The sequence below is a fragment of the Salvelinus fontinalis genome, chromosome 6 (genome assembly GCF_029448725.1).
Source record: "Salvelinus fontinalis isolate EN_2023a chromosome 6, ASM2944872v1, whole genome shotgun sequence".
Taxonomy (NCBI): Eukaryota; Metazoa; Chordata; class Actinopteri; order Salmoniformes; family Salmonidae; genus Salvelinus; species Salvelinus fontinalis.
In genome coordinates this window covers 19,798,060-19,812,628 of record NC_074670.1, presented here as the reverse complement: position 1 = coordinate 19,812,628, position 14,569 = coordinate 19,798,060, and the positions used below count along the sequence as shown (strand labels likewise).

General features: G+C 42.3%; 1 protein-coding gene across 1 annotated transcript in view; it reads right to left on the bottom strand.

Annotated features, from left to right (window-relative positions):
• The window catches only part of LOC129857298 (serine protease hepsin-like), a 37,696-nt gene that overhangs the window by 13,050 nt on the left and 10,077 nt on the right, over window positions 1-14,569 (bottom strand). The window contains exons 3-4 of the mRNA XM_055925403.1: window positions 519-617; window positions 14-55 (exon numbers count right to left, since the gene is read on the bottom strand). Coding sequence (XP_055781378.1) covers window positions 14-55; window positions 519-617 — 141 coding nt within the window. The remainder of the gene's footprint in view (window positions 1-13; window positions 56-518; window positions 618-14,569) is intronic.

Here is a 14,569-nt window from a genome sequence, read left to right as displayed (position 1 = left end):
CCCTCTCACTTACCATCATATAATCCTGTGTCTTCTTCTCTGATACAAAACGTTACTAGGATTTGAAAAACAAACAAACAAACAAACAAAAGTCAACAACATGTAATATAAAACTGTAAAGTGCATACACACTGTTGATGAAACAGCAAACCTCACAGAGCCTGCAAACAAATCCACTGACTGCAATCAAACAATGTTGGTAATATCTGTACCAAAGATGGGAGGATGAATTAAGATAGTTCACTCAGGCCGTTTACCATTGAAAAAATTGGTCAGTTCCTGTCTACTTAAGGGGGTGGCTCTCCCATAGACACCAATGTGATAGAAACTGGTTCTGGTGTACTTAGTTAATTGACTTCCATTCAAACAGAAAAAAATGAGGGAGTGGGATGTCTCGCTTCCTCTTTTGTCTCTGTCTGTACTATGAAAAAACAAAAACTACATTGCCCACAAAGCACTGCTCATTGCCAAAAGGTACACATCACTACTATGTGAGAGCAGATGCAGAGGTCTCTCACCTACAGCCCAGACAGTAACTCCAATCCCCCCCAGTAGCACCACGGTTAGACACATGCCCGCCACGCGACATGGGGTCAGGAAGGTCACCCCCGCGCCTCCTGTAAAAGACAATACACACAACAAAAACAACACACACAACAAAAACATACCATTACGTTCAACGTCACACTGAAGGTAGTCTGGCCCAGGAGTGTGAAGTTGAATGGCAAGGCACTGGAATGACAAACCACCCTTGCTGTCTCTGCCTTGCGGGCTCCCCTCTCTTCACTGGGATTCTCTACCTCTGACTCTATTAAGGTGGCTGAGTCATTGGCTTGCACGCGCTCTCCCATTCCGTCCCTAGGAGGGGTGCATCACGTTGTGCCAGGCTTTTTTCGGTGGTCTATCTGTCCTATCTGGTGTAATTCTCCTGTCTTATCTAGTGTCCTGTGTGATCTTAAACAACTTCTTGTCAATAGGGGGGAGCTGTTTTCACTTTGGAAAAAATCGTGCCCAAATGAAACGGCCTCGTACTCTTTTCTAGATCATACAATATGCATATTATTATTACTATTGGATAGAAAACACTCAGAAGTTTCTGAAACTGTTTGAATTATGTCTGTGAGTAAAACAGAACTCATTTTGCAGCAAACTTCCATGTAGGAAGTGAAAAATCTGAAAACGAGTCTCTGTTTCAGGGCCTGCCTATTCAATTGCCTTATATTTATCGATATGCATGCACTTCATACGCCTTCCACTAGATATCAACAGGCAGTGGAAGGTGGAATGGGGTGTCTAGCTTGATCTGAGGTCGAACAAGAGCTTTTGGAGTGGCAGGTCAGGAATTTCCTTTGTCTACCAAGGCGCGCGAAGTACCTCGATATTGTCTTCTGATAAGCGTTCGGTTTACACGGCGAAAATCTCCGGCTCTGATTTTATTTGATACATGTGATAATAACCTGTTGAGGATGGGGGCGCTGTTGAGACTATTTATGCTAATCGGGTAATTTTTGAAACGGCTTCCCACAAAATCCTTGATCGTACAATATGCATATTATTATTATTATTGGATAGAAAACAGTCTATAGTTTCTATAGGAGTTGAAATTTTGTCTCTAAGTGGAACAGAGCCCATTCTACAGCAATTTCCCTGACATGGAGTCAGATTTCAGAAATGTTGGCCACTGTTCTGGAGTCAGTTAAAAGGGCACTGTTATTGCTATGACTATACAGACACTGCTTACGTCTTCCCCTGGATGCCTTTACGTGATGACGATTTCAATGGGGTCGATTGCGCGTTCACAGGCACTACAAATGAAAAAACCCTGAGGCTAGTCATTCTTTTGGAGCTGCGTCATGCGCCTAGAGGACACCGGCCCGCACCTGTTCCAAGCATTAGTGAAGGGGGTAATATTACTTGGGTCATGTTTCTACTCGTTATGGGAGTTAAAAACATCATAAGGTAGTTAATTTAAAGCGTTTTATAGCAATTTATATCCGTTTAGTGCGATTTTGGGACATTTATTTCTTTAACGCTGTGAATAGCTGGGCACGCTTTCAATTCATCCCGAACGCAGTTGGCATTTCCACATGGCAAGAGGACAGCTTTCCACCAAAAGACGATTACTCCCAAGAAAGGATCCTTTGCCCAAGATACTGATGGAAGAACAGCTCAAAGTAGGACATTTTTATTATGATAAATCGTGTTTCTGTCGAAAAATTTTAGTGGCTTAGGACGCCATGTTTTTTGACGTAGCTTCGCTTGGCGCAAACTGTATTGAAAAGTAAGGATAAATTAAAAAATGTAATTCCGCAATTGTATTAAGAATTAAATTGTCTATCAATCCCTGTCCACCCTATATTTTTTAGTCACGTTTATGAGTATTTATGTATAAGAGTAGATCACTGTCTAAGTGGCGCAAGGACATTTTCTGACCAGCTGAGCTACATTTCACATTGTCTAACCATGATTTTGGTGGCTAAATATAAACATTTTCGATCAAACTCTATATGAATTGTGTAATATGATGTTACAGGAGTGTCATCTGAAGAACTCTGAGAAGGTTAGTGAAAAAATTAATATATTTTTGGCGATGTTGACGTTATCGCCCACTTTGGCTAGAATCAATGCTGGGCTGCTATGTGCTATGTGCTATGCTAATATAACGATTTATTGTGTTTTCGCTGTAAGACACTTAGAAAATCTGAAATATTGTCTGTATTCACAGGATCTGTGTCTTTCGATTCGTGTATGCTGTGTATTTTTACGAAATGTTTGATGATTAGTAAGTAGGTAAACACGTTGCTCAATGTAGTTTTTCTAGTCCATTTGTGACGGTGGGTGCAATTGTAACCTATGCCATCTACCTGAAATATGCACTTTTTTCTAACAAAACCTATCCCATACCATAAATATGTTATCAGACTGTCATCTGATGAGTTTTTTTGTTGGTTAGGGGCTATAAATATCTTAGTTTAGCCGAATTGGTGATGGCTACTGGTGTTGGTGGACAAATAAAAGATGGTGGATTATGCTAATGTGTTTTTAGGTAATAGATGTACATCTTTACATATTGTGTCTTCCCTGTAAAACATTTAAAAAATCGGACATGTTGACTGGATTCACAAGATCTGTGTCTTTCATTAGCTGTATTGGACTTTAATGTGTGAAAGTTAAATATTAAAAAAAAAATATTTTTTTTGAATTTCGCGGCACTGGTTTTTCAGTGGGGGGGGGGGGGGGGGGGTGTGCCGCTAGCGGCACGCTGATCCTAGACAGGATAACATCGTAAAGTAGGTTTTTTCAACCGAGTTTTATCAGTTTATTCAACGTTTATTGGGACTTTTGGAGTTTTCCGTTCTTTGCGTCGAGAGAAGATGGGAGCGTTATCAACCTTGGCTAGCATTGTGGTGCGAATTCGACAGAAGAAAAGGACATTGTAAAACCAAACAACAATTTATTCTGGACCAAGGACTCCTTGTACAACATTCTGATGGAAGCTCAGCAAAAGTAAGAACAATTTATGATGTTATTTCGTATTTCTGTGGAAAATGTTGATTCCTATTCTCCGCCGTTTTGGCGAGCGCTGTCTCGCAATAACGCAACCTGTATGTTTTGGTAAAGTTATTTTTAAAAATCTAACACGGCAGTTGCATTAACCTGTTGGGGATGGGGGCGCTGTTTAGACTATTTATGCTAATTGGGTAATTTTTGAAACGGCTTCCCACAAAATCCTTGATCGTACAATATGCATATTATTATTATTATTGGATAGAAAACAGTCTATAGTTTCTATAGGAGTTGAAATTTTGTCTCTAAGTGGAACAGAGCCCATTCTACAGCAATTTCCCTGACATGGATTCAGATTTCAGAAATGTTGGCCACTGTTCTGAAGTCAGTTAAAAGGGCACTGATATTGCTATGACTGTACGGACACTTCTTACGTCTTCCCCTGGATGCCTTTACGTGATGACGATTCCAATGGGGTCGATTGCGCGTTCACAGGCCCTATAAATCAAAAAACCCTGTAGCTAGCAAGTCTTTTCTTGGTGCGTCACGCGCGTGGAGGACACCGACCCTCTCCTGTTCCAAGCGTTAGTTTAGCCTGTTATATTTCTCCGGTCATCTTTTCACTCGTTATAGGAGTTAAAAACATCATAAGGTAGTTAATTTAAAGCGTTTTATAGCAATTTATATCCGTTTAGTGCGATTTTGGGACATTTATTTCTTTAACGCTGTGAATAGGTGGGCACGCTTTCAGTTCATCCCGAACGCAGTTGGCATTTCCACATGGCAAGAGGACAGCTTTCCACCAAAAGACGATTCCTCCCAAGAAAGGATCCTTTGCCCAAGATACTGATGGAAGAACAGCTCAAGGTAGGACATTTTTATTATGATAAATCGTGTTTCTGTCGAAACATTTTAGTGGCTTAGGACGCCATGTTTTTTGACGTAGCTTCGCTTGGCGCAAACTGTATTGAAAAGTAAGGATAAATTAAAAAATGTAATACCGCAATTGTATTAAGAATTAAATTGTCTATCAATCCCTGTCCACCCTATATTTTTTAGTCACGTTTATGAGTATTTATGTATAAGAGTAGATCACTGTCTAAGTGGCGCAAGGACATTTTCTGACCAGCTTGTCTACATTTCACATTGTCTAACCATGATTTTGGTGGCTAAATATAAACATTTTCGATCAAACTGTATATGCATGTTGTAATGTGATGTTACAGGAGTGTCATCGGAAAAATTCTGAGAAGGTTAGTGAAAAAATTAATATCTTTTGGCGATGTTGACTTTTATCGCTCACTTTGGCTAGAATCAATGCTGGGCTGCTATGTGCTATGTGCTATGCTAATATAACGATTTATTGTGTTTTCGCTGTAAGATACTTAGAAAATCTGAAATATTGTCTGTATTCACAGGATCTGTGTCTTTCGATTCGTGTATGCTGTGTATTTTTACGAAATGTTTGATGATTAGTAAGTAGGTAAACACGTTGCTCTAAGTAGTTTTTCTATTCCATTTGTGACGGTGGGTGCAATTGTAACCTATGCCATCTACCTGAAATATGCACTTTTTTCTAACAAAACCTATCCCATACCATAAATATGTTATCAGACTGTCATCTAATGAGTTTTTTTGTTGGTTAGGGGCTATAAATATCTTAGTTTAGCCGAATTGGTGATGGCTACTGGTGTTGGTGGACAAATAAAAGATGGTGGATTATGCTAATGTGTTTTTAGGTAATAGATGTACATCTTTACATATTGTGTCTTCCCTGTAAAACATTTTAAAAATCGGACATGTTGACTGGATTCACAAGATCTGTGTCTTTCATTAGCTGTATTGGACTTTAATGTGTGAAAGTTAAATATTTAAAAAAAATTTTTTTTTTGAATTTCGCGGCACTGGTTTTTCAGTGGGGGGGGGGGGGGGGGTGTGCCACTAGCGCCACGCTGATCCTAGACAGGTTAAGAACCAGTGTATCTTTCATTTGCTGTACAACATGTATTTTTTAGTAAAGTTTATGATTAGTTCTTTGGTCAGATTAGGTGAGTGTCCAAAATAGCTCCGGACATTCTGGGGAAATGTTGCTACATATTCACAATGTATAACCACTGTTTGCAGCTCTAAATATGCACATTTTCGAACAAAACATAAGTGTATTGTATAACCTGATGTTATAAGACTGTCATCTGATGAAGTTGTTCAAGGTTAGTGATTAATTTTATATCTTTCGCTGTTTTTTGCGTTTGTGTGTTTGGCTATTGTGGGAAGCTAATATAATTCTATATTGTGTTTTCGCTGTAAAACACTTAAAAAATCAGAAATATTGGCTGGATTCACAAGATGTTTAGCTTTCATTTGCTGTACACCATGCATTTTTCATAAATGTTTTATGATGAGTATTTATGTATTTCACGTTGCTCTCTGTAATTATTCTGGCTGCTTTGGGGATATTTTTGATGGTAGCTGCAATGTAAAACTATGATTTATACCTCAAATATGCACATTTTCGAACAAAACATACATTTATTGTATAACATGTTATAAGACTGTCATCTGATGAAGTTGTTTCTTGGTTAGTGACTAATTCTATCTCTATTTTGTCGGTTTTGTGAAAGCTACCTATGCGTTAGAAACATGGTGAAAATATGCGGTTGTGTGTTTAGCTATTGTGGTTAGCTAATAGAAATACATATTGTGTTTTCGCTGTAAAACATTTTAAAAATCGGAAATGATGGCTGGATTCACAAGCTGTTTATCTTTAATTTGCTGTATTGGACTTGTGATTTCATGAAAATTATATTATATGATATCCCTGTCCCGTTAGGCTAGGCTATGCTAGTCAGCTTTTTTGATGAGGAGGATCCCGGATCCGGGAGAGAAAAGTGGTAGAGGTTTTAAGTACGCTTCTTCTAATTCTTCAATCTCTCTCTCTACCCATCCAGAGGACCTGAGCCCCATGCCCCAGGACTACCGGGCCTGATGACTCCTGGCTTTCCTCGTCCCCAGTCCACCTGGTTGTGCTACTGATCCAGTTTCTGCTGTTATGCCTGCGGTTATAGAACCCTGATCTGTTCACTGGTTGTGCTAACTTGTCCCAGACCTGCTGTTTCGACCCTCGCTCTTGCTCTCCCTCTCTCTCTCTCCCCTTCTAGCTCTCTCTCTCTCTCTACCACACCTGCTGTCTCGACAATGCTCGGCTATGAAAAGACAACTGACCATGCTGGTCATCTATGAACGTTTAAACATCTTGAAGAACGATCTGGCCTTAATGGCCATGTACTCTTATAATCTCCACCAGGCACAGCGAGAAGAGGACAGGCCACCCCTCACAGCCTAGTTCCTTTCTAGGTTTCTTACTAGGTTCCTGCCTTTCTAGGGAGGTTTTCCTAGCCACCACGCTTTTACATCTATTACATCTGCATTGCTTGCTCTCTGGGGTTTTAGGCTGGGTTTCTGTATAAGCAATTTGTGACTGCTGATGTAAAAAGGGCTTTATAAATAAATGTGATTGATTGATTGACATTTATTCCTGATGTGCTGACCTGTTGCAGCCTCTAAAACCACTGTGATTATTATTTGACCCTGCTGGTCATCTATGAACATTTGAACATCTTGAAGAAGTGAAAGTGTTTTAATCAGATAGGTAAAAAGGAAGAGAGAGTGTCATAATAACACACTGGCAAATTGGCACATTGCAAAAGTACAAATGAATAGGATCAATAGTCCAAAGTCTGCTCCATTTCCATAGAGCTAAAACAAACTGCAAGCTTGATTTCAGTGCCATCTCAAGCCCCAACAAATTGTCACTGTGTCCCTAGCTAGAACACAAGGTTGGGCAGAATGAGAGGTCATTTCATTACATTAAATTGCTGATGATGATGAAAGGTCCATGAACTGACCAGTCACTAACTGTTAAAGTTTGGTTGAACCAAAACAAAGCCACACTTGATTATTCAAGCACTGTTTACAACTTAAGTCACACGTTTGAGACACACATATGCGCCGCACACACACACAAACACACACTTGTTATACTATCCTTGTGAGGACTTCTGGTCCCCACAAGGATAGCAAAACCAAACCAAACCACACACACGCGCGCACACACACACACACACACACACACACACACACACACACACACACACACACACACACACACACGCATAAATCTGCTGTGTTTGCAGACAGGTATCTGAGGCGCAGAGAGTGGAGTTCTGGAGTGATCATTAACCTTGCAGGCTGGCCAGCCAGCTTCAGCCTATGTGGAGACATGCCACACACCAGACCAAACCAGCAGAACAGACCAGCAGAGACACTGACTGACTGCAAGGCATGATAAGCTCCTGACTGAGTGCAAACAAACACACTGTCTGCGTGTGGATCCAACTCAGGCCTAACACAGGTCTATAAGAATGCTCTGTAGGTAATACACAGGTCTATAAGTCTGTTATTACTGTGTAGGTATTCACAAGTCTTTATGTATGCTATAGGGCCAAGACATTTTACTGATCTGGTCATGTGGCCCTAGCTATGTGGGCAATACACCAGTCTGACGGACGCTTAGGAACAATCTCCTAATCGCCTATTGGGCATCAATACATGCCCGATAGTGAGGACATCATTCAACCATTCGACACCAACAACACAAACAGTTGCACCATATTTCACATTTTAGTCATTTAGCAGACACTCTTATCCTGAGCGACTTACAGGAGCAATTAGGGTTAAATGCCTTGCTCAAAGGCACAGACAGATGTTTTACTTAGTCGGCTCGGGGATTCAAACTAGCGACCGTTTAGTTACCAACGCTCTTAACAGCTATTCTACCTGCCACCCACTACCTGGATCACCCTAGCTGCCTGTACAAGTAGAGTCTGCCGGATGAGCATGTCTCTTATCAACAACATAACACTGTTTCCCATTGTGCCTTATGCAGGGAAACGAGCATCAACCTGATACTCTGCCAATTAAAAGAGAGAAAAATCAACATCGCACACAAAGGAGGGAGACTGGAATTCAGTGAGAAAACACTGGGGGTCCTGTAAGGCCATGGGGTCGCCGTCTGTACTCACTACCACAGGATATGTGCACAGTTTACAGGCAGCTGATGGCTCTTCCTTAAGTGATGGGGAAATCCTCCACTTTTTTCTCCCTTACTCACCACTTTCAATCAGTGTGGACCATGCATCAAAAATAAGATACATGGGTTTCTACTGAGAGGGCATTAAAAGAATAACATCAAGTACTGTTGCTCTTTAACACAGTGAAAATTAAGATGCACAAATGTATTTGAAGGCTTTTGTATACTGCACGGTTTTTAAAACACACAGTTGATGTAACGGTGGTCCTCCTCCTCTTCAACCGAAGAGGAGGAGTAGTGATGGAACCAAGGCGCAGCGGGTTGTGAATACATAATTTATTTAAAGAAAAGACGAAAACACGAACTTCACTATAAACTAACAAAACAACAAACGGAGTAGACAGACCTGGACGACGAACTTACATTAACACGAAGAACGCACGAACAGGGAAAATAGACTACACAAAATGACGATGAACAAAACAAACCGAACAGTCCCGTATGGTGCGACAAACACTGACACAGGAGACAACCACCCACAACGAACACTGTGAAACAACCTACCTAAATATGACTCTCAATTAGAGGAAAACGCAAAACACCTGCCTCTAATTAAAAGCCATACCAGGCAACCCTTAAACCAACATAGAAACAGAAAACATAGAATGCCCACCCAAACTCACATCCTGACCAACTAACACATACAACAAACTAACAGACATAGGTCAGGAACGTGACAGTTGACCTGCATAACATACAGTGAAGCTCTGTTAGTGTGATGACTGTACATTATATAATAAAATGGACTATTTTCAAACAATAACAGATGTTTTGGTGCAGTCACCTATGGCAACACCAGAGAACCCTTACTCAGCACATGTTAAAGGCTGCTGATTCAAGGGCTTTTCCAGATATCAGTCTGGAGCCATGATACACTGGCTCGTGGGTGTCACGTTCCTGACCTGTTTTCTGTTGTTTGGTATGTGTTTAATTGGTCAGGGCGTGAGTTTTGGGTGGGTAGTCTATGTTATGTGTTTTCTATGTTGGGTTAATGGGTTGCCTGGTATGGCTCTCAATTAGAGGCAGGTGTTTGGCGTTTCCTCTAATTGAGAGTCATATTAAGGTAGGTTGTTTCACATTGTTTGTTGTGGGTGGTTGTCTTCCGTGTCAGTACATGTTACCACACGGGACTGTTTCGGCTTGTCCCTGTTCGTGTGTTCTTCGTTTCATGTAAGTTCGTAAGTTTAGGTCTGTTTAGTTCGTTTTGTTATTTTGTATTTCTAAAGTGTTATTTCGTGTTTCGTCGTTGTTGTCTAATAAATCATTATGTCCACATACCTCGCTGCGTGTTGGTCTGATCCATGCTCCTCCTCATCCGAGGAGGAGGAATATGACGACGAGCGTTACAGTGGGTGTGCTTGCTTTTGTTCCAACCCAGCACTAACACGCATGAAGACCATGATTAGTTGATTGTTTGAAACAGGTACGGTCTAGAGAGCAGAACCCTTCATACCCAGTCGCATTGCAGAACCCTGCACTACAGATTTAAATTAGAACATTCCTTCTCTGTACAAAAGCGATTCTCAACCTAGTTGACTTTCAGGAGACATTCTACTTCTAAACAAAAATGTTCTGCAACCACAAAACCCATCCCTTACCCATCCACCTATGTCCTATGAGGCCGTATCAGTAGATTAATGTGTTAGTGTTCCTGCCCAGGACTCTCTGTAATGACAGGGGTGAGGAAGGAACCACAGATCCTATTGACATAACCAGATCTTGTCTAAGGGCTGACTTTATCTCAGGCCAGTCTCCCTTCCAGTATTCCAGCTGCTGGTTCCAAGAAAGCCCCACATTTCCTAAACCCACTCCAGTGGATTCTGGAGTCACAGGCCTGGAGCTGGAGAACAAGCCCTGCTATTGTTTTAGCCTCTACCTGAGTACATCCGGTGTGTGAGAAATGCACATCTCCTTTGCTTCAATAAGGTGAAAGGCCGAGTTACCTTGTGTCTCTCTCAGGAAGATTGTATTCTGCCTCATTTCACAATAGAAAGATCATTTCATAAAGATACATCTGTTTCAGAACTGTGACTAAAATGTCTCACACATCAATCAATGAGTCATGGAATGCCACAAATCAGCAGTTTCAGCAACTAAACCACAGATAGAGACCACAGTGTTGTACACCTGAGCCCACACCTCAACCCAGACCAAAACGAAACCAGACAACACAACAATCACCAGTCATGCTGTAACTGTTTCAGCTACACTGTACAGGATCAACTCAGAAGGAGACTGAGATGTTGTTCATTGGATGGTGACTCAGGTTTGACAATGGCTTTACATTGAAACATAGAATCTGTCAGAGTCCTGGTGAGCATCTCTCTACAAGACTCACGGAAGTGTCCATGCTTGAGAACGTAGGAGCATTTTTAATTCTCCAAATTAAAAGCCACACAATAAATGAGGCTATGTCTGGTAAAAAGCAAACAGTATAATTGTGGTCTAAAAAATATGTGAAACTCAAGATTACTGTACCCTTGTTATTACCACCGTTATGATTATTTGTCAGTACATACAGGTATAGCTTTCGAAATACTGAGTAAAGCTCATGATTAGGATCACCTACTACTAGTGATAATTAGATAACAAAGAAATACTGATATGAGCAGTCAAAAAACATTTCACAAGGATGATGAGGTTCCAAGCCAGGTACACTTGGCCCTTTATCTTATCTGTCATTCCATAAACATAATCACACAAGACATTACAGTGTCATAAAGATAGAAAGAGAGTAGCCAAGATGGCGTAGCAGTCAGACGTCTTTGTCCTGTCGTGTCCCTTGTATATATATTTTAACATATTTTTCTTCGCATATCTTTTGAAATATTTTCATTAACCTCAACTTCTGAAAACTCTCCTGCAACCCGCCTCACCCAATGTGGCGTGGTCCTGGTTTTTTCTAAAGTATTTCTATTTACTTTGGATCTGGAATCCCTCAACTGAAGCTAGCTAACTACCTACCAGCTATCAGTCAGCAAACCATTGCTAGCGGTCATCAGGTAACCTTTAGCTCGGAAAGCTCTCGCCAGTTCGAACGTGACTCAAACCAGACCATAACGGACCTATTTCTCTCCATATCCCCAGATTCCTACTGCAAACTCTGAACATTTTCATCTGGTTCTTCGCAACTTGCTAACCGCAATCCCGGGTGACCACTCCTGGCTAGCGTTTCCATCCCGGAGCAAGCAGCAATTAGCCTGAACCTAGCCCGGCCAGGGCTGCTGTGCTACCACCGAAGCCCACTCCTGGGCTTCAATATCCGGATCCCTTCTACTGCCGGTGCCGGTGCGATCCTCTACGACTGGAATACCGACATAATCTGCCTGACGATTCCAACAGGCCCCTCAGGCGCAACGCACGCTGAAGGCCCATTCTGCTAACATGCTAGGCCTGCTAGCTACCTAGAGCTACTTGGAACCCTACTAATTCCACGACTGGTCTATCGACGTCACCGCACGAAGAGGCAAAAACAGACTTACCCCCATCTGCTAACTGCTAGCTTGCGTGCCCCGGTCTGCTAGCTGCTAACATTAGCTTGCCTGCCCCGGTCTGCTAACTGCTAGCCCCTGCTAACTGCTTGCTTGTTTAGCCCCGGCCTACTAACTGTTAGCTTGTTAGCATCGGCCTGCTAACTGTCACCGTGTCCCCAGTCAGCCCAACCACTCACTGGACCCATATGTTCACTTGGCTACGCATGCCTCTCACTAATATCAATATGCCTCGTCCATTACTGTCCTGGTTAGTGATTACTGTCTTATTTCACTGTAGAGCCTCTAGCCCTGCTCAATATGCCTTAACCGACCATGTTGTTCCACCTCCTACATATGCGATGACATCACCTGGTTTAAACATCTCTAGAGACTATATCTCTCTCATCATTACTCAATGCCTAGGTTTACCTCCAATGTACTCACATCCTACCTTACCTTTGTCTGTACACTATGCCTTGAATCTATGCTATCGTGCCCAGAAACCTGCTCCTTTAACTCCCTGTTCCGAATGTGCTAGACGACCAGTTCGTATAGTATTTAGCCGTACCCTTATCCTACTTCTCCTCTGTTCCTCTGGTGATGTAGAGGTTAATCCAGGTCCTGCAGTGCCTAGCTCCACTCCCACTTCCCAGGGGCTCTCATTTGTTGACTTCTGTAACCGTAAAAGCCTTGGTTTCATGCATGTTAACATAGAAGCTTACTCCCTAAGTTTGTTTTACTCACTGCTTTAGCACACTCTGCCAACCCGGATGTCTTAGCCATGTCTGAATCCTGGCTTAGGAAAACCACCAAAAACCCTGAAATCAACATTTTCCGCCAAGGTAGAACTGCCAAAGGGGGCGGTGTTGCAATCTACTGGAAAGATAGCTGGCAGAGTTCTGTATTACTATCCAAGTCTGTACCCAAACAATTCAAGCTTCTACTTCTAAAAATTCACCTTTCCAGAAACAAGTCTCTCACTGTTGCCGCTTGCTTTAAACCTCCCTCTGCCCCCAGCTGTGCCCTCAATACCATATGTGAATTGATTGCCCCCCATCTATCTTCTGAGCTTGTGCCACTAGGTGACCCCGGCCATTTATCTCAGGCCACCCCGGCCATCCTACAATCTAAGCTTGATGCCCTCAATCTCACACAAATTATCAATGAACCTACCAGGTACAACTTCAAATCCGTAAACACGGGCACCCTCATAGATGTCATCCTAACTAACTCGCCCTCCAAATACACTTCTGCTGTTTACAATCAAGATCTCAGCGATCACTGCCTCCTTGCCTGCATCCGTAATGGGTCTGCGACCAAACGACCACCCCTCATCACTGTCAAACGCTCCCTAAAACACTTCTGCGAGCAGGTCTTTCTAATCGACCTGGCCGGGGTATCCTGGAATGACATTGACCTCATCCCGTCAGTAGATGATGCCTGGCTATTCATTAAAAGTGCCTTCCTCACCATCTTAAATAAGCATGCCCCATTCCAAAAATTTAGAACTAGGAATAGATATAGTCCTTGGTTCACTCCAGACCTGTCTACCCTTGACCAGCACAAAAACATCCTGTGGCATTCTGCATTAGCATCGAATAGCCCCTTGATATGCAACTTTTCAGGGATGTTAGGAACAAATATACACAGGCAGTTAGGAAAGCTAAGGCTAGCTTTTTCAAACAGAAATTTGCATCCTGTAGTACTAACTCAAAAATGTTCTGGGACACTGTAATGTCCATGGAGAATAAGAGCACCTCCTCCCAGCTGCCCACTGCTCTGAGGCTAGGAAACACTGTCACCACCAATAAATCCACTGTAATTGAGAATTTCAATAAGCATTTCTCTACGGCCGGCCATGCTTTCCACCTGGCTACCCCTTCCCCGGTCAACTGCCCGGCACCCTCCACAGCAACCCGCCAAAGCAACCCGCCAAAGTCCCCACCATTTCTCCTTCACCCAATCCAGATCTGAAAGAGCTGCAAAATCTGGACCCCTACAAATCAGCCGGGCTAGTCAATCTGGAACCTCTCTTTCTAAAATGATCTGCCGAAATTGTTGCAACCCCTATTACTAGCCTGTTCAACCTCTCTTTCGTATTGTCTGAGATTCCCAAAGATTGGAAAGCTGCCGCGGTCATCCCACTCTTCAAAGGGGGTGACACTCTAGACCCAAACTGCTACAGACCTATATCTATCCTACCCTGTCTTTCTAAGGTCTTCAAAGGCCAAGTTAACAAACAGATTACCGACCATTTAGAATCCCACCGTACCTTCTCCGCTATGCAATCTGGTTTCAAAGCTGGTCATGGGTGCACCTCAGCCACGCTCAAGGTCCTAAACAACATCATAACCGCCATTGATAAGAGACATTACTGTGCAGCCGTATTCATCGACCTGGCCAAGGCTTCGACTCAGTCAATCACCACATTCTTATTGGC